This window comes from Podarcis melisellensis (assembly GCF_964234715.1).
Source record: "Podarcis melisellensis genome assembly, chromosome: 6".
NCBI classification, from domain to species: Eukaryota; Metazoa; Chordata; class Lepidosauria; order Squamata; family Lacertidae; genus Podarcis; species Podarcis melisellensis.
Window position 1 is genome coordinate 45,300,628 of NC_138538.1, and position 18,472 is coordinate 45,319,099.

General features: G+C 42.8%; 2 protein-coding genes across 2 annotated transcripts in view; one reads left to right on the forward strand and one right to left on the reverse strand.

Moving 5' to 3' along the window:
- Positions 1–1,030: 1,030 nt before the first annotated feature.
- Positions 1,031–10,294, forward strand: UQCC2 (ubiquinol-cytochrome c reductase complex assembly factor 2). Its single transcript, XM_081915650.1, has 4 exons — positions 1,031–1,227; positions 7,728–7,802; positions 8,469–8,538; positions 9,798–10,294. The coding sequence occupies exons 1-4, from the start codon at positions 1,090–1,092 to the stop codon at positions 9,890–9,892; spliced, it is 378 nt and encodes a 125-aa protein (XP_081771776.1). The 5' UTR covers positions 1,031–1,089; the 3' UTR covers positions 9,893–10,294.
- A 517-nt stretch (positions 10,295–10,811) lies between these two features.
- The window catches only part of ITPR3 (inositol 1,4,5-trisphosphate receptor type 3), a 105,698-nt gene continuing 98,037 nt past the window's right edge, over positions 10,812–18,472 (reverse strand). The window contains exons 53-58 of the mRNA XM_081915660.1: positions 16,542–16,646; positions 15,722–15,846; positions 15,037–15,202; positions 14,031–14,191; positions 13,370–13,531; positions 10,812–12,314 (exon numbers count right to left, since the gene is read on the reverse strand). Of these exons, the coding sequence (XP_081771786.1) occupies positions 12,246–12,314; positions 13,370–13,531; positions 14,031–14,191; positions 15,037–15,202; positions 15,722–15,846; positions 16,542–16,646 (788 nt within the window). The 3' untranslated portion in view covers positions 10,812–12,245. The remainder of the gene's footprint in view (positions 12,315–13,369; positions 13,532–14,030; positions 14,192–15,036; positions 15,203–15,721; positions 15,847–16,541; positions 16,647–18,472) is intronic.

An 18,472-nucleotide genomic window follows, 5' to 3' on the forward strand; every position in this document is an offset into this window, starting at 1 on the left:
ACTTTGGGAGAAATCATGTGTGAATCAAACTCAAACTTGCACGGGTCTCCTTTGCTGCTTTGCAGAAGACGACGCCCCTACCAATCTCTCTCCACTCCCAACACGGGCGCACCCGTAAATACCGAAGAATGAGCACCATCCCTAAAGTCTTCCCAATCCAACGAATTTGCATAGAAATAAATAGGAAAAAATAACGATGTAACATGTTGCCAGATTTCTGGTTTCTATGGACTCCGTCCCCGAATCCCCTTGCGCAAATCCACAGAAACCTATAGAAAAATTCTGAATTTTCCCGCAGCTGTCATTGGGCGGACAAAGAAATTTCAAAAGATAGCAGCAAAGACAAAGTGCTCTTTGTGATTCGGGCCTTGTTTCTTATTGTGACAAACGAATGCAGTTTGTTTCTGAACATTTATAAATGCAAAGTGTCTGCAGAAAAGCTTCTATATGCTACTGGAGGAATTTAGGGAAATCGACTTTGGCTGCAATTTGCGGGTGTTTTGCGTGAATCTTTCTCTCTTCTTTTCCTCCCCCCCCCAAAAAAAATCCAAGCAAGTCTCAGACTGAACCCCAAAGTGCAACCCTGCAGAGCTGTCATAAAGCGCTGGTCTCAACCGCACATTTTCCAACTTCGGGAAATGATGGTCGGCATCTGAAATTTGCATTGACAGGGCTACTTTTCAAATGCTCAATTAGTCCCGAGTCAGGAGGAGGAGCATGAAGTCCCTTTGCCGCTAACTCTTAGTTTTCGGTGGGCACGACCCAGCTGCTCAATCACAGCGGCCGTATCCCAGATTTCTCCGTTCATTTCCATGAATCCGTTTCGCCAATGTAAACCCGGAATGTTGTCATCTTGAAAAAGAGAGGCACCCCTCTATTTTTTCTTATCTCGGCGGCCCCGCGCGTATGGGAAGCTCTCTTGTTCCATGAGCGCAGGTACCAATCCGGTCTCTCCGCTTTCACTAGAGAGGAACTAGAGAGTCGGAGGAGCCAATCGCCGCGCCTCCGTTGGGAATACTAATGACGGGATTAGCATAGCCCGGACCACGTGAGCCACGCGCCAATGGTGTCGCGCAGGCGTCTGCCAAGATGGCGGTGACGCGGTACCGGCGCTTCTTGAAGCTCTGCGAGGAGTGGCCCGTGGAGGAGACCAAGCGCGGGCGGGACTTGGGCGCTTTCCTTCGGCAGAGGGTGGCGCAGGCCTTCCGCGAGGGAGAGAACACGCAGGTGGGGCGGGGGCGACGCCCGGAGGGGGAGGGGGAAGGTGGGCGCCCTGGCTAGCTGGTCCCCGTATTATTTAATTCACATTTATGTGGCGTGTTTAGGGAGGGTGGCCACCCTTGTTCTGGCAAAATACAGGGCGGTTTGATCTGGTGCTGAAGTGACTTCAAAGCAATACAGTCTATTTCAGACGAACAGCCCCTCTGGAACTTGTCACACGTGCATACATACACGTGAATTTGTAAACCTGTCTGTGTTTAAGCACATGACCTTTCGCACGCCCTTTCCAACACGTGCATTTGGAGAGGATCCGTAACTTGGGGGGGGGGAGAGCTCAAATACAGGGCGTAGCATTTTGAATGAAATATGTCCTGTATTAAACAGGAGGGGTGGCAACCCGTGTGTGTTTGTGCCTCTGTGATCCTTTCAGGGCCGGATTTAGGTTTGATGAGGCCCTAAGCTACTGAAGGTAATTGGCCCCTTTATATGTCCAGCTGTTCTTTGTCAACAACAAATTGTCACTTTTGTGTGTGTTGAGTGTATGCTATATGGTAATTTATGGACCTAATAGGTATCTAAAGCCATTTGCACATAACAAAATATGTATTTTATCAAAGTAATTGTTGAAATATAATTAAGAAGAAGTATCTTAATAGTGAAATAATTATTAAGCTCTCACTGTATGTAAGTTTTATTTTATTTATTTTTTTATCTTATATTTTGGAAAAGTACATCCAATATTTTTTTCCTTAAATTTTGGTGGGGCTCTCAAGAGGGTGGGGCCCTAAGCTATAGCTTGCTTAGCTTATACGTAAATCCGGCACTGGATGTTTGCGTAGTGTAATGGTGAAGAGTTGGCACAGGCTTCTGGGTGCTTATTCCCAAATATAGTCGTACAGTGGTGCCCCGCAAGATGAATGCCTCGCAAAATGAAAAACGCGCAAGACGAAAGGGTTTTTCAGTTTTTGCGTCACTTCGCAAGACGAATTTCCCTATGGGCTTGCTTCGCAAGACGAAAACGTCTTGTGAGTTTGTTCGCTTTTTTCCTAAAGCCGCTTGAAGAGGCGCACTTGCGACGGACCGTGCTTCGCAAGACGAAAAACATCGCAAGATGAAAAGACTCGCGGAATGAATTAATTTCGTCTTGCGAGGCACCACTGTACCTTGGAAACCAAACATAACCCATTCCGGAAGTCCATTCAACTTCCAAAACGTTCAGAAACCAAATTGTGGCTTCCGATTGGCTGCAGGAAGCTCCTACAGCCAATCGGAAGCTGCAGAAGCCACGTCGGACGTTCCGGCTTCCAAAGAACATTTGCAAACTGGAACACTTCTGGGTTTGCGGTTTTGGGGAGCCAAAACGTATAAGTGCCAAGGCGATCGGCTTCTACGGTACAACGGTATTTCTGTGTCTTCAGTGAGGCTTACTCCCCAGGTAAGCGTGCACAGGATTTTAGCCTGAATCAAGCAGGCCCTAAGGTGAGTCCTGCCTGTGCTCAGGGCCAGCCCAAGATATTTTAGCACCTGAGGCGAACCATTAAGATGATGCCCCCACTTTCCAGGCCAGGCAACAAGGGGGAGTGAAGTTCTACATCAGGGACAACAGGAGAAGAAAGTTCTTCATCGGTATATGCTACCCTGTGGATCCTGCTGCCTGAGGTGGTTGCCTCATGCTAGAGGCCAGCCCTGATAGAGTAGCCAGATTCGAACACAGGGTGGGGTCCTTGCAACTTTAACAGTTGTTCAGAAGAGGGGTGCTTTTGGCAGGTGTCCCTGCCATGCAAGCAATTTTTAAGGTGCAGGAACCCTGCCTTTTATATCTATGGGCCTCGTCCAAGACATTCTGCTGCCTGAGGTGAATCCTTCCCTCCCCAACTCAAGAGGTAGAGTATGCCAAGGCCAGTCATGTTGTTATTTGGGCAGCTGAGGCAGAAAATCCTACAAGCATCTCTCCCCTGTTCTGGCAGTAAAATACAATAATAAATGCATCATAGTTTGGTACCCTTTCATGACTCTCAAAATCAGCTGCCTCTTGTGCTGCCTAATATTAGAGCCGGCACTGTGCATCTGACCACTCTGCTCTCAGGTTTCCAGGAGAATTAATGAACTCCATTTTAGAGCTTAAGTCAGTATCTAAATGCTTTTAATATATACGTATATATCTTATTTGAGACCTCACTCTTTGTTTAATGGGACTTGGTGCCAAGGGGCAGAGCAATTTGTACCCCAATTGCAATGGGCTGGGAAGGCTAAGCTAAATGGGCAGGAGTGCCATTGATGGGATATCCAGTAACAGTGCAGAAGATCCCCAAATAGGGTATTCCTGGGCTTGAGCCAATCTCACTGCTGCTGTGCAACAGCATGAGGCCCAATCCAATTGCATGTTGCAATTGTACTGCCCCCTCCACCTCAGTCACTGTTTGCACCAGGGCTCTGAATGCAGTATTAGCCATGCAAGCAGCAGGAGTGAGGGCTGAGTTACAACTTTAATATGCAGGTTGCTTCACTGTGTGGGTTTTTAACAGTTCAGAATGAAAAGATTCCATTGGAAATGGGGTGACAAGTTAGAAAGTTCTTCAGTTTTTTCCTGTGTAAGGTGGGATTGATCTCCACCGCAGCATGTGGCAAGGAAGGATATAAATGTAATTATGATATCAGTCGCATGAAATTCTCTGATAAACTGCTCTTGGCAGGAGTAAATGATTGAAGTGATGTATAAAAATACTTAGATAAATTCACTTCTCCCCAAGCCACTTACCATGACTGCTGTGTAATGTCCATCGCCTCTGCTTTTCTCTGGATTATAGCACAATTTTTGAAAAGACCCAATCACAGAAACACCTCTTGTTCCAGGTGGCTTAAGAGGTTAAGGCTGTGGCTTTAATAGCATATACAGTGGTACCTCGGGTTAAGAACTTACCGTATTTTTTGCACCATAACACTCACTTTTTTCTTCCTAGAAAGGAAGGGGAAATGTCTGTGCGTGTTACAGAGGGAATGCCTACGGGTGGCATGCCTACAGATTTTCCTCCTCTAAAAACTACGTGTGTATTATGGTCGGGTGCGTGTTATAGGACGAAAAATACGGTAATTCGTTCTGGAGATCCGTTCCTAACCTGAAACTGTTCTTAACCTGAAGCACCACTTTAGCTAATGGGGCCTCCTGCTGCCGCTGCACCGCCACTGAACAATTTCTGTTCTCATCCTGAAGCAAAGTTCTTAACCCAAGGTACTATTTCTTGGTTAGTGGAGTCTGTAACCTGAAGTGTCTGTAACCCGAGGTACCACTGTATAGAGACTTTTATCAAGTACATTTTGACATGCAGTCTGACCAGTAAAATATACTCTTATGTGTATTACCATCACAGTGCTGTACAAATGGGTGTCATATTAATTCTTACATGAAAGTTCCTTTTCAGAAATTTAGTATATGTTGTGAACCTTGGTGCAGTGGGGAACTTGAAGTTAGGGCCAGATGAAATGAATAGTAGGTATCTGGATCTAGTTCCCTAGTTTCTCATTAAAGTCTATTGTTTTTTTATTTCCAGCCAGAGCTAGGTTTTCTGTTGGCTCTGATGCTTTCAAAAATTATTCATTTTTCATTTTTGAAGTACCTAAAAGAATCCAAAGGCTATACAAAGAGTAAAGCAAAGACTGCCTGAGCCCAAAAGCTTACAGTGTAAAAGACACAACACAAAAACAAAAAGTGGGGAAGGAAGGGAAGAGAAAAATAAGGAAATTCAGGGACCAGTTCTTAAATTTAGTTTTTATAACCATCAGTTTCATTGGAAACAGTTCAGTGGAGGAACATGCCAAAGGGCAGCTGGTCTCTTAGCTGAACTGATAGCCCTCTTTCTGTGCTGCAGTCAAGTGCCAAAAATTGTCAGGTTCCCTTGCCCTCCAGGTTGATGCCGGTTTAAAACGTTCATTTCGTTTGCAGGATGTATCAGCTTTTGCTGGATTATTTCCAGGTTACTTAACTGATAGAGACCATTTTTATGGCCTTGAGCTTTTCTTGATTTCAAGTCATGATTTGTTCAGCACTGAAAATGTTTTGGAGTCAGTTCTTAATGCCTGGGACATCAGTGTATGTATGCATTGTGGTAGTACATCACCACATAATGATCTCCTTGGAAGAAGAATGCATACTTTGCAAAAATTAAAGAAATAAATCTATGGCAGACACTCATTTTTAAGAGTGTCACTATCTTCTGAGCATCCTCAGAGCAGGGCTGTTCTGTTCCTTTTGTCGCCTCCATCCATTTCAGAACGTGCTTTTTTCCTTTCTTTTTGTACTCAGAGCAGCTGATTCCTACCTTCATTTTCCAAAACAGTCATCGGTTTTGAAAAATTTAAATTGATGCTTGCAGCGCTGATATCAATTTGTATGTATAAAATACTTTATATAGTAAAGAGATTATTATTTTTTGCCAAATAACAGGAGGGATGCATAAAGAGCAGAGTCAGAGATATAAAGGTACTTTGTAAGTCTAATGTCTGTTTTATCCATGTGTAATGAGATGTGCTGGGGTATTTTTTCTTTTTTGAAAAGCTATTTCTGCTTTCCACATGATAGCTGCAACACTATCAGGGTTTTTCAGTGTGAATACAAAAATATGTAAAACTCAGTATTATACAAGCAGCCTGCCCCATTTTTCTGATTTGAACACCGGCCAATATCTTGGGCTGTGGAAGAAAAGACACGTCATATTATTCTGACTTGCATAATTCATGCAGCCGATTATTGCTTTCCAAGATGCCGTTTGGTCATTACATGACTACATATCATTCTTGTAGTTTATGTCACATTCCCCCCCCCCCCCAATCTCTCATTAAAAACATATGTTTATGAATCATTTTTTCTATCTGAGAAGACCAACTAAAATAAAACTTAGAAATGAATATGATAGTTAGATGACACACCTTCCACATGACCTTGAAGTGTGCTTTGTCCTCTTATCTAGTGCATCTGGGCCACAGTTATTGACAGTATCTTAGATTAAATGCATTTCCCCCCCTCTGTGAAGAGGCTTGCTCATGTTTGTTGATCTGTTTGGCATATTTTGGAGCTGTTTATTCTGCAAACACTTCTTTGCAGCACATCAGTGTAACGCAGTGTGAAGAAATCCTGTTTATTTGAATTAAGTTGTAATGGGTGTTGTGTAATGTGTTCTGACATATGTATCGTACTGTGCATTGTAATGTATTCGATGTAGGAAGTTTTCTGTCTGGTCTGGTGAAAACTAGTTTTAACTGTTGAATGGGGCCTTAACTGACAGCCGAGAGAGAATCCTTAGTATTCGGGAGGGAGGGAGAGTTTGCTGGGTGCAAGCTTGGAATTTTCAGTTAGACAGTGGGATTGGATGGAGCTGGACTTGAGTGGCCAGAATAAATGTGTGCAATATTGTTAGTTAATTGAAAATTGGAGTGGGCTGGAGACTTGGAGTTAAGGGTGGTCAGTGACAGCAGAGGAAGGGGGTCAGGGGAGGACAGAATGCCATGTTGTCTGCTAACTTGCTGTGGGTAGCTGAATCACTTGGCTTAGGCTGAGGAGGAAAAGGGAGAACCTGAAGGTTGTCTCTGGTGACTGGCAGGAGAGGGCAGATTTCCAGGGCAATGCAGCAAAACAAATCTCTTCAGTAGGTCAGTAAAGGGTTGGATGAAGAGGCTTCCAACAGAGTCCTCAGTTATAGTGTTAACTGGGGTGGGGAGAATACAAAAGCAATTCGGCTAAAGGGCTTTAATCATAAACTCTAGAGTTGGAAGGGACCATGAGGGTCATCTAGTCCAACCCCCTGCAATGCAAGAATCTCTTTTGCCCATTGTGGGGCTTGAACCCACAACCCTGTGATTAAGAGTCTCTTACTCTACTGACTGAGCTATCCAATTTACTGTTCCTTTAAAGCTGTCTTAGCTGGATGTAAGCTATTGGTATTTAAAGTGACAGTAAGAAGTTTTAAAAGTAGATAAAGTGCTATTTTTGAAGTAACCAGAAGAACTTGTGCATTTCATAATTGTATAATAAATTAATGTAATTATCTCTGTTAATTATCTGTATCTGACTGGCTTTGTACCATGCCTGTACCCCAGATTTATAGAATATTGGTAAGCTAAGGGTTCAAAGGAAATAAGTGAGACTGAATGGTGGCAGGGCATGGGGTTAGAATTTGCCATTGACATGGGATTTGGGTTTTGTCATTTTTGACAAAAAATGTAAGAAAATGCCCCCTTCCCTCAACAGAAAGCTTCATTTGTTCACAGTATACTCAGGACTTTTGGGTTGATACGTGAAAGAGCTGAAGCTTAGATAGGTTTTTGCTCAAGGATGGGCTTCTGATTGTATTTTAACTCAGTGACTCTGTTGGAATAGATATGAAGAACAAAACTAGTTTGCATTTTAAAATGTAATGTCTTCCTCTACAACACTGGTAATATAAAATTTCTGTTCAATGGAAGTGTTGTTTACACTCTAGGAATCATTTCACTGTACTTTTGTACTCTTGCAGATTTCTGATCCAGTGACCTGCGATGAAATGTTTGAGAGTTTAGCCAAAATCCATACCAATTACTATAAAAACAAGGTAAGTCCTATCACTGTGACCAGGTACCCAGTGTTAGAATCTGACAGCTGCCTCTGGGATGTGTTTTGTAATCCTGATACTAAGACCCCTCTGATTTATCTTTAGCAGGGGAAGCCAACATGGCACCTTCTAGATGTTGTTTGACTCCAGCTCCCATCAGCCTTAGCCAGCATGTCCAATAAAATCATAGAATTATAAAGTTGGAAGGGACCACAAGGGTCATCTAGTCCAACCCCCTGATAATTGTCCCATTATCAGGGTTAATGGGAGTTGAAGTCCAATAACATCCAGAGGGCACCATATTATCTACCACAGTGTCTTTGCTTTTTCTTGAGCAAGCCAGTTCACCTTTTACTGTGTAAATTGGAGTGGCAAGCCTGTGGCTCTCCTAGTGTTAAGACTACAATTGCCCCAATCCGACGCTACTGGCTATGCTTGATGGGAGTGTAGTTGTACATTTGGAGGACCATGTTAGCCATCCCTGCTATTTCAGAAATGCATGCATATATATATGAAACAGCAGTGAGCATGTTCGTGCTATGGCATTTAGCGAATTTACTTCAGCATACAATTTTGATGCCATATAAGAAAGATTAAGAGAACATTGTTCTCAGAGGAAGCAGGTGGCTGCTATATTTATATATATCTTTCTGTTTGTTTGCATAGTATCCACGTTTGAAAGATACAAGCTTTACTGGGGTGACAGTTGAAGAATGCAAGCTAGTCCTTGCAACAGGTATTTGGGCAAACTATACTTTATCCATTTACTGTTCTGTATCTGGTTGGCTAAAACGATTCAGCTGCCCTTTACATCCCCCCCGCTTTGTTCACAGGAGTTTCCTCCCTCCCTCCTTCCCATAAATAGCCTTCCCATGAGCAAAACATTATGCAAAAGCTATTTGTAATGCACCAATTGTATTCTGTCTTTAATGTTAGTGCTAATAGTAACACGTTACTTGAGGAATGTGGCACACTCTGATAAATGAGCTTAGTCTAGGAAATAGATGCAAGTGGGACCTGCAATTTCTTGCTCCCTAACAGCTGTTCAAGGTGCCAGCCATTCCTTCTCTTGCAAAGCTGCATGGGCTGCCAAGGAGGGATGCTGCCTCTTGGTTTTTTTTACAATAATAATTTGTACTATTGAATACTTCAGGGTCCACCTGACGATGCTAATACTGCTCTCTTGTTTCTCATCAGCCCTGTTTTGCCTCCAGTCCTTTCAGTACAGAATTGGGGTTTTCAGCGTTTAATTGCCCTTCATTTGAGACACACAAGTCTGAAGAAGGGAGTGTGTGTTCCCAGAGCTAATTAGCCTCAAATTAAGACTCCCGGTCACTTCCACAATAGACATCAGTAATCAACTGATTTTGTTGCTCTCCATTCTTCCTGCATTTCTGGTTTCTGTTTGGGAACAAGAAATACGATAAAGAACAGTCTAAATTAACCTGTGTAGAAGCTGCTTTCTCTGCTTGGTTTCACTTTTTACAGTTCAAGAGTTTTCTATTACACTATGATTTATCTAAGCTAACTGTATCGAGACAAATAGCCTTTATAGAAACAGTAAATTTAAACATTCCTGAATGTCCTGAAGCTAAATAGCAAGCAGTCTTATGTTCTGGCTGCAGTGCATAGAAAATGCTAGTCTTTGCTGGCTCCACATGTACTGTTCTGACTAAGGAGAGCAGGTCTGCCCCAGGCAGCGAAACATAAACTTATTGAGATGGAAACGAATGGTTGTTTCACACCTTATGGTTTTTAGAGTGTACTTTAAGTGGAGTGGTTGGACATGATTAATGCGAGTGTTCAGGCATGTGAACTGCACAGGCACATGCGCCAGGGAACTAGGACTGGCTGTGGCTTTCTGTCACATGTATACATGATGGCAAACATACATATATCACCATGTTACTGTTTAAGCAGCCTCTTAAAGAAAATTGTTTTTATAATGAAAACCCTATTATTTTTTTTGTCTTTTCTGACTTCCTCTTAATGCAGCTAGCTTGAAGCAGATGGAAGAAGCAAAGAAAGGAAAGTGGACAAAGTTACGTGAGAAATTTTCTGCCAAGAATCCTGAAGAAGATTCCAAATGATAACTTTGTGACACTAGCCAATTTTCCTAAAGCTCTATATTTTGCTTCCTTGAAACAGAGGTTTGTTTGTTTGTTTCATTTGCTTACCTAGGATGATGTCAGACTTTTTAAAGCAAAGAGATCTGGTTTTGACATCTCATCTCAGAACCATTTCTATCTCAGGGAACAATGCTTCAATATTGGGTGTAGCTATTTCTGGAATGGGACAAGCAAGCCCTTCTTGATTACATTGGTTTTTAGGAAGATGTTAGAAAGCCTTTAAATATATTGACATGGTTGCCACTCTTTGGGATGTCTAGGTGTTTGCATGTTCTTTAGGGAAAGGCGACATCACTGAATTGTATTTCATGGCTTTTTAGAATTCAGAATATTCCCAAACAAATACAGGCACTATATCATATAGATGTGTGGTCTTGTGTGTTTTACTGGAATGCCACCACTTATTCAAGGAAGGCACAACTGCCATATGTTGGTGCAAAATTGTTGCAGTAGAGCACTCATTTTCAAGCTATTTGTTTTGTAGAATACCAGTTTTTGCTGTAAAAAAAAGGGGCAACAGTAGACAAGTTTCTAAAAACAAATGGTTCACCATGATCTGCCCCTGCAGTACAAGCAGCATCTGTTCTCATCTAGCATGAGAAAACAGTTAGGGCCAGTAGATCTTCCAGCATTCTGTGCAAACATGGAATTCACCATAGAGTGAGCCTAGGAACATCCTGGAATCTTGTGGCAAGATTAGTCGGGCTAGTCAGAGCATTTCATGAAAACCTACCGAAAAGGATATGTCTGAAATATTTGCTTAAATAGCTTCCGTATCAAGCAGAATCCAACTAATGCAACAGATCTTTTTAAAAATCTGCTCAGTCGTATTTATGTCCGACAAGTTTGTAGCTATACCAACAAGCATATCAAGAGGTGATTCCTTCCCCCTTCCATTTTATTGTATTTGGTTCTGTTTGTGTTAACTTAAGGAAGTTACCACATTAAAACTTAAAACAATATTTGTAAAATATTCCAGAGCAAGACAAATTGCAAAGCTGCACTCTTGATTAATGAAATCTCCCCCCCCCCCTTCAACCTGCACTGTAATATGTACCCTGGAGGAACACCCTGCTTGGGTCAGAAAGGAATGGAAAAGCATATGGAGGCTGGAACAAGGAACTGTCATCAACTCTCCCTAATCATCTCCCTCTAGTGGCCACTCTCACAGTTAGACGAACCTGTACCTAATGTACTTTGTTTTATTTACAGTTGAGTTGTAGCCTGGCTGTTGAAGTCGAACTTGCAATGCTTCTAAATGGTTGGGGAAATGCTCTGGGGCAGTGTATGTTGGTTAGGGAAATTCTAAAACAAGTCTTTCGCAGTGTGGTGCCCTCCAGTTCACACCAGCCCCAGCCAGCATAGCAGGGCTGATAGAGGTGTAGTTAATTTACATCTCAGGACTTTTATAATGTACTCTTTTTTTTCTCTCCATCCTTCTCCCCAAACTTGTTTTCTTACACTAACTAATGACCCTTCAATGTCCATTCTGATGTTAGTTGAAATATTACTGCTACCTTGCATTAGCCAACTGAAATAATCCAGTTCTACCACCTTTTAACCTTCCCAGAAGCAGGCTAACGCCTAAGTGTGTTCTGTCTTCTAACCTATTGTGTGGGCAAGAGGGGGAAGAGATTGCTCTTTCACAGTGCAGCACAAACATGCAATCTTCCGCTAACGCTGATAAAAGTCTCTCCATGGAACAAAATGCCATTGCATTTCTCAACAATGGAATCTGCCGCTCGTCTTCAGTCGAAGTGTTAAGCTAATAGTAGATTTTCTTAGTTTCTTCTTGGGTTAGATAGGATTCTAGAGATGAAGAAAAATGCCAGTGACTCCAGGAAAACTGAGATGACAAGCTTGTAAAGAGAGATCCATGTATGTTGAATTTCATGGACTCTGTTAAAATAAGTTAAAATATAGCAACTACTACTTGCTAGTAACAGTGTCAATCCTATTTGCACCTGGCTGCGAAGCCATCAAAATGTAGTGCATGGAGACAGATAACCCATGTTATAGCAACAGAGCTATCATAAGGAGCAGCAAAGCTCCCAAATGTATGGTAAACTATGAATCCGCACAAAGCGACAAATACTAGTTGTCAGCTTCAGGTCTCTCTCTTGAATAAAATGCAATCAGCCCTGCTGGAGATGAACAGAAGGTGGTGCCGGAATGCCAAAATATGAATCATCATGACATGAATCGGCTTTCTTTGATGGATGAGATCTGTGCTGGCAACCTAGTACCAAATATCCTCCTCAGGAAGTGCATATGTAAAGTAGAGTTTTAGCTTGGTGAAGTAGATTCTGCTGTCTCAGTGGTTCAGACTGTTCTGGACATCCACAAAGCCCATCCGCTGCCTTCGCTTCCTTTGCTCTGTCATCTGGAATATAAAAACGGGGGATTTAAAAGATGGTTTTCATTTCTTCAGTTGAATTCACAACACCATTCTTTTATCAAATTTACAAGTGTTCTCTGCCACAAACCCCTGCATGTTGAAGCTTGTGAGGTCTTTCATTAGGTGTACTCAGCTAACTGGCATTACTCGTGTAGAAATGTGCCCACACTTCCCTGACCTACATGTTGTAGAGCAGGGAGGGGGGTAACCTTCAGCCACAGGCCAGGGATGCCAACTTGAATAAAATATGGGGGAAGGGCAAGTATGCCCTACCCCGATTAATTACAAGACGCTGCAGGCACACACTATTTGAATGGCATTGCCTATGCTCAAAAATTTCAGGGGGGATTAAGCTGCCCATTCATCAGCTGATGCACAGAGAATTCAATCCATAGTGGCTCTCTCCCCCGTTGCCTGTGGGCCAACTATGACAGATGGGTGGTCCTGTCGGGTGGGGGAGATGAAGATGTGGCCCATAAAGGTTCTCCACCCCCATTGTAGAAAGAGATCAGTTAAGGCAGATGTTATCTTTGGGACAATGCATCCTCTACTGTTAATCTTTTTGGGGCAACCTGCTATTAGCTTTCACCAAATAAGAGTTCTTTGCAGAACTCTTATTTGAAAAGACTAACTGTGGCAATAGCTACAAGTTGGATTGTGTGCTTGGAATATACGAGAGGAATAGTTTGAATCTCAGGGTTGGCAAAGGCTAGCTGTTTGCCACATTGTTAATTGTAATCCTAACATTTTACTTATTTATTTTGACAGTTATTAACCATGCCCTCTGGACAGCCTGCACAAAATTCAAAGCAATAAGATACCTTTGCATTTCTATGAATGTTGCCAGGGCTGCTCTGTGCTTCATCTAAAAGCAATTGCATTCAGACAACAGGATTTTCCCCCCCAGAGAGCATTATTTAGTTGAAGGGTTGGCAAACGTCTAATTCTATGACATCCCAAAGTTCCTAAAAGGCGCTGCTTCTCTTAGTTCATTCCCTTAGTCCCTCCCCAAAGCACCCCGTTCTTAAAGTTTCTCATACCTGCTCCTTCAGCTCATTCAGCTGTGATGTGAGATGGGATACCAATTTCATGGTGGAATTCAGTTTATCCTGTAGACACCGGATCTCGTTCTGCTCCCCTTCACCTTCGTTGCTGACCAGTGACATGGCTCGCATCCGAGGGAACCAGTCCAGGTTCTTGTTCTGGAACAGTCATTGCAGGAAACAAGTGTTTTAAAGGAAGGAATAACTAATCAGAACAAAAGTAGCCTGGCGCCGCAAAACAGATAGGGCAGAACCTAAGAGAGGGCAGTTAACTGAACTGTCAAGAACAAAGACTCTGGTGCTAAGTGCTGCCTGTTGGAGCAAGAGAGAGGAGTTATCCTTCCACTGATAGAGGAGCGATTCTGCAATAAAGTTAGAGCACCCAGTGTATTAATAGCACCCCTTCAAAAGCACTATACAGAAATTAAAAACCAAGACAGTCCTTGCTTACAAGCCAGTACAGGTACCAATTCTTGAAGTTACATCCTCTCATACGTCTGGCCACTGGCAGAGGCCAGATTGCAAAACTGAAGGGAAGTAGACCCAGGGCAACTGATTTTATTTGAGATTATATACATTACACACAGGCTGCCCACTAAAACTGCCTTTTTCCAAAGTGAACCTCTTCCCATCATGCAAGAGTATTGATCGCCTTTACCTTTATCATTTGTGCTACGTAGCTCTCAGGCCCTGTGTAGTCAGTCTTGTTTTTGACTCGCACCAGCACTATGAAGTACAGGTAATTCCACATGTTGTGTTCAAATTTAATGTGCTCCTCAAAAGATACAGTCTTGTTGTCAAACTTGTCCCTTTCGAGTCCTAAGGAAGTAATGAAGAAAAGGAGAATGCTATGTTATCTAGCAACTGCTGCACCCATCCCTAAGTCCCATTAAAGAGACTGATTTTGCACGCATTTTTCTCTACTTGACCTCCACTTGTAGTATACAGAAATATGAACAGCCTAAGTTGGTCAGTGGGGTGCTAATGGATGGGTGGTCATGTTCACAGCAGGGAACTGGAAGATAAAGCCTTTGGGGTTCTTCCAATCTAATTTTAGCAGGTCTTGAGCAGAAAATGGCTAGTGCCTAATGTTCATGGCTGAGCAGTTAAATTTCAAATTAGTGTACCTGTTTTGGGCACTTAAGGAAATCTCTGTAAAATTGAAGACATGCCTTAAAAGAAAAGATGGATGTAGTAGTTTATAACCACTTCAAGAGACGTCTTGAAATCTAAACACTAACGTTAATTGTGTAAAATAGGAAAGCTGAGATATTATGCATATTATCTCAAGTGATATTGCACTTCTGCCATTTTGCACCCACTGACAGACCATCAGAAACCAATAAAAATTTGCTTTGAAAGTGAAATTGTGAAAACTTAAATTTGAATGCACATTTCTGCTGTGTTTTGGATCCTGTACGCAGGCCAATGAATATCTGAAATACAACATATGTTTGTCTTGTGGGCAGTTTCAGCTGCTGTAGTCAAATGAACACCCAAATCCTAATTCTCCTTTCTGTAGGGGCCTGAAGAACACCCCCTGAATACTTAGTTTACTTTTGGAGAAGGGGATAGTTCCTCCACCAGATAGGCAATGATCTTGTTGGATGTTTGCTGAATATATGGGGGTATTTCCCAGATAAATAGTTTCCCTGGGCAATTACCACATATAAAACACGTTGTCTTCAGGATTTCTTCTTTTTTCTGCTTCTCGCTCCTCAGATCTGCAAAGGTGTCGATGATTACACCAAATATGAGGTTGAGGACTATGATTATGACAATGAAGAAGAACAGGAGGTCGTAGATCACTCGAGCAGGGAAAAGAGACTCCTTTAGGACAGAAAGACAAGGACAGCCATTATCCGCTTTGCTGAAAAATCCCAAACATTTCCCTCTAGAAATTGGCAGACAAGTTGCCAACATGCCAGTGGCTACAAGTTGAATAGATTTGTTTTGTAAACAATGAAGAAAATATTTGGAAGGATTGATTGTGTTAGGTGTGCATAATGTTAGAATTGTACGATCTCACAAAAAGTGAAATTGTGAGAAAAGATCTGAATTTTAAAAGTAAAAAATGTGAGAAGGGAAGGTAGCAAACCAATGTGACAAGATCTGTCACACCCCTCAGGTTGGGGACCCCATTTGACCCATATAATGTGGCGTTTGGCATTTGGTATTTAGCATAGGTGCCTCTGCGCCATGTCACAATAGACAAACTATTGGGGAAATCCAAATATGCACACCACAATGGTATGCACTGATTTCAGTAGGGCACAGGCACCCTTTGTTGTGCTGGTTTAGACCCCTAGCCAGCGTTGCCTAACATGGGTTGCCCCCAAATTAACTCACATCTTTGGACGGCTTCCTGAGGATGTCACCCACACCACCTCCGTTTCTGAGGCCATGATTCAGGACAGTGACTATGCACATGAGCAACGTGTCGCAGGCACGCTCTGAATTATCATCCTCCGCTTCTGGAATGCAAGCAAAAGTGCACTCAGCAGGAACACAAACAGAGCACCTATGATTAGCTTTCAGTATTGTGAAATCCATATTTCTTAGCTTCATTAACTATATGCAGAAAATACCTGGCTGTTCTGCCTCATCCTTCCTTTTTAGAAGATGGAAGAAAATAACAGAGACATTTCCAATAGCCACGTGCAACAGCTCTGCTTGTTTCTAAAATTCATCCTGCATTATATTGTTAGGGCACTATCCAACTCTTTCCATCAGTGCAAGGATCTCCACTTGCGAAACGAAATTTCCCCTACTCCTCTCCTTCCGTGTTTGCCCCAAAATTCTTTTCTGGGAGTTCTCATGGTCCTCTGAAGCAGACCTGAGGAGGGCACAGGGGGATAAGAGAGGAGAAGAGTTCCATTGTGCAAGCAGAAATCCTTGCAGTGGCAGAAATAAGTTAGTTGGCTGCCATCCTGACTTACTTACATAGAGTGCCCCCTAGTCCCAGTAAGATGCTGTGGATAAGTATCAACAAAGTAACTTTGCATCTTAACTTGGACATTAGATCTTACAGCATCTTGTGCTGACTTCCGAGACACAGATCAATTTCATTCTAGTTGCCCTCTCAAGGTGCCGGATAAAATATGCAAAGTTTCTCTTCATTCCCACAAGCATCTGAATTAGAGAAAGTTGCTTCAGCCACCTCACCTACCTTCTATCACTTTGGGCTTGGCAACACCAGAAGAACAGCTCATTTTGTCGCTACTGCATGTCTCCATAAAAGCGTCCATGTCTGCTTGCATCCCCAAAGGAGTACCTGGAAGGACAGGAGGCAGCAGAATTGTCAAAACATCAACTTTCAATTCATAACAATGACAAAGTCCAGAAAAGTTGTTCCTTTGACTGAAGCCATGCCAAAAAGTATCTCCCATCATGTTCTTGTTGTTCTAGGTTGCTATCTACCCAGTGTCACATAGCCTCACTACCACAAGCATCCTGTCCACATCCTTGAACTGTAACCGATTCCACAAGCTGTACTTGAATGATGCTCCAAGGACCTCCAACAAGCATGAACTAATGGTGACACTGTGTTCAGCACAGAGCCAAGTAATGTTACCCTCAGACTAATTCACAAATCTCTCACAGGAGACTATTGAGTGGTCCATTACTGATGCCATACTGATCTGGGCCAACCACTTTGAATAGCTCTGCTGCACAATTCACTAAGTACATAATAGAGGCCAAGAGATACACTATCTTTGCTCCCATCACTGTCATGTGGTATGAACAGCTATGTACTTGTACCTCAATTCAGTCAGATTCATGCCAGGACTTGCACTCCCTGCACTAGCTGATGTCTGGCCTACTTCACTCAGGGCTCCTCAGTAAACCAAGGAGCCTTCCAGATACCCCATGGCTGTAGAGAGCACTTAGAAGTGATTGTGTCAATAGAAGAGGGGGAAATGCATCTACATCAGCCAGCATTGAATGCCCACACCAATAGAAGCTCTTTGAATCTCTTCAGAACAGAAGGGAGGTAGGGTGTCCAGTCCAAGCACTCAATGAAACGTGGACATGTTTAAGGGTTGTCAGGGATCATGCTGAGGAGGAATGGTGGGAGTGACCACCTGACCCTAAATCTTCCCAGGAGCAGGAGGACAGTATAGATTTGGAACAGTGGTTTGCAGAAGGGCCTAGATCAGAAGGCAGAAGCTGGGAAATACTGGGTGGGGAACACAGATTCACAGTCTTTGGACAGCATTCCTCTGATCTCCCCAAAGTCACAAAGAGCTCAGAAAGTCTCAGAACAGAAAGCACAGAGGGTACAAACTCAGATTACAAGACGGAGGAGTGACGTAGATTAATAGGGATGGAGGAGTGTGTGATCCTTAATTGGGAGCACCACCATTTCTAGGAGATGTGTTCTTTGTTCTCTCACTGTGATTATTAAAGTATCTAACTGGTAAGACGTCCCTTTCTTTTATCTTTTTATCTCCTGACACGAGGGGAGGAAGCTGATTCCCCGAAGCCTGACGGGGGGGGGGCATGTTCAGTCTAGAAGGAGTGGATCAGGTGAAAATATGAATGAAGGAGGAAGAGCAAAGTCTCAAGCATTGAGGGTTTTGAGATGATTTACAGAGACCTTCTGCAGGTGCCATGGGAGGTACACTGATGCCCAAAGATGCCATGTTGGCAACCCCTGAAGTGAAGCATCTGAACCCACTGAAATCTACACACTTGAACAGAAGAGTCTTTATATGTTGTATTTTGAATGGGGGGGGGGGAGAGACTGCCATGCAAAACACATACAAGCCAGTTCTTTCACAGTTGCAGTACTTTGCTGGTAAAAGCTGCTATTTATACACTCATAAAAGGTTGCCCAATCCAGGAGTCTCAAATTGCACTTCCCTTAAGTGCAGCGCTGAACGTCAAAGCCTCCAAATTGCAAGCCTTAAGGACATAAACACGCTGGAGTGGATTTAGCTTGCCCATTACCAGTTATTCATTCTTGGTTGAAAGGTCTAGTACAAAATCAAGGTGAAAACCAATCCTTAAATAAACGCAGGAGGGAACATACAGGTTTCCAGTGTAATTGGATGAACCCCGGTGAAGACAAATGGGTTGCTTCAGAAGACAGCAAAT

What these genes read in the sequence shown, in the direction of transcription:
- UQCC2 (XM_081915650.1), top strand. Translation starts at nt 1,090, where the DNA reads ATGGCGGTGACGCGGTACCGGCGCTTCTTGAAGCTCTGCGAGGAGTGG. An exon ending in GCGAGGGAGAGAACACGCAG is followed by an intron (nt 1,228 to 7,727) that starts GTGGGGCGGGGG and finishes GTACTCTTGCAG; the next exon opens with ATTTCTGATCCAGTGACCTG. An exon ending in CCAATTACTATAAAAACAAG is followed by an intron (nt 7,803 to 8,468) that starts GTAAGTCCTATC and finishes TTGTTTGCATAG; the next exon opens with TATCCACGTTTGAAAGATAC.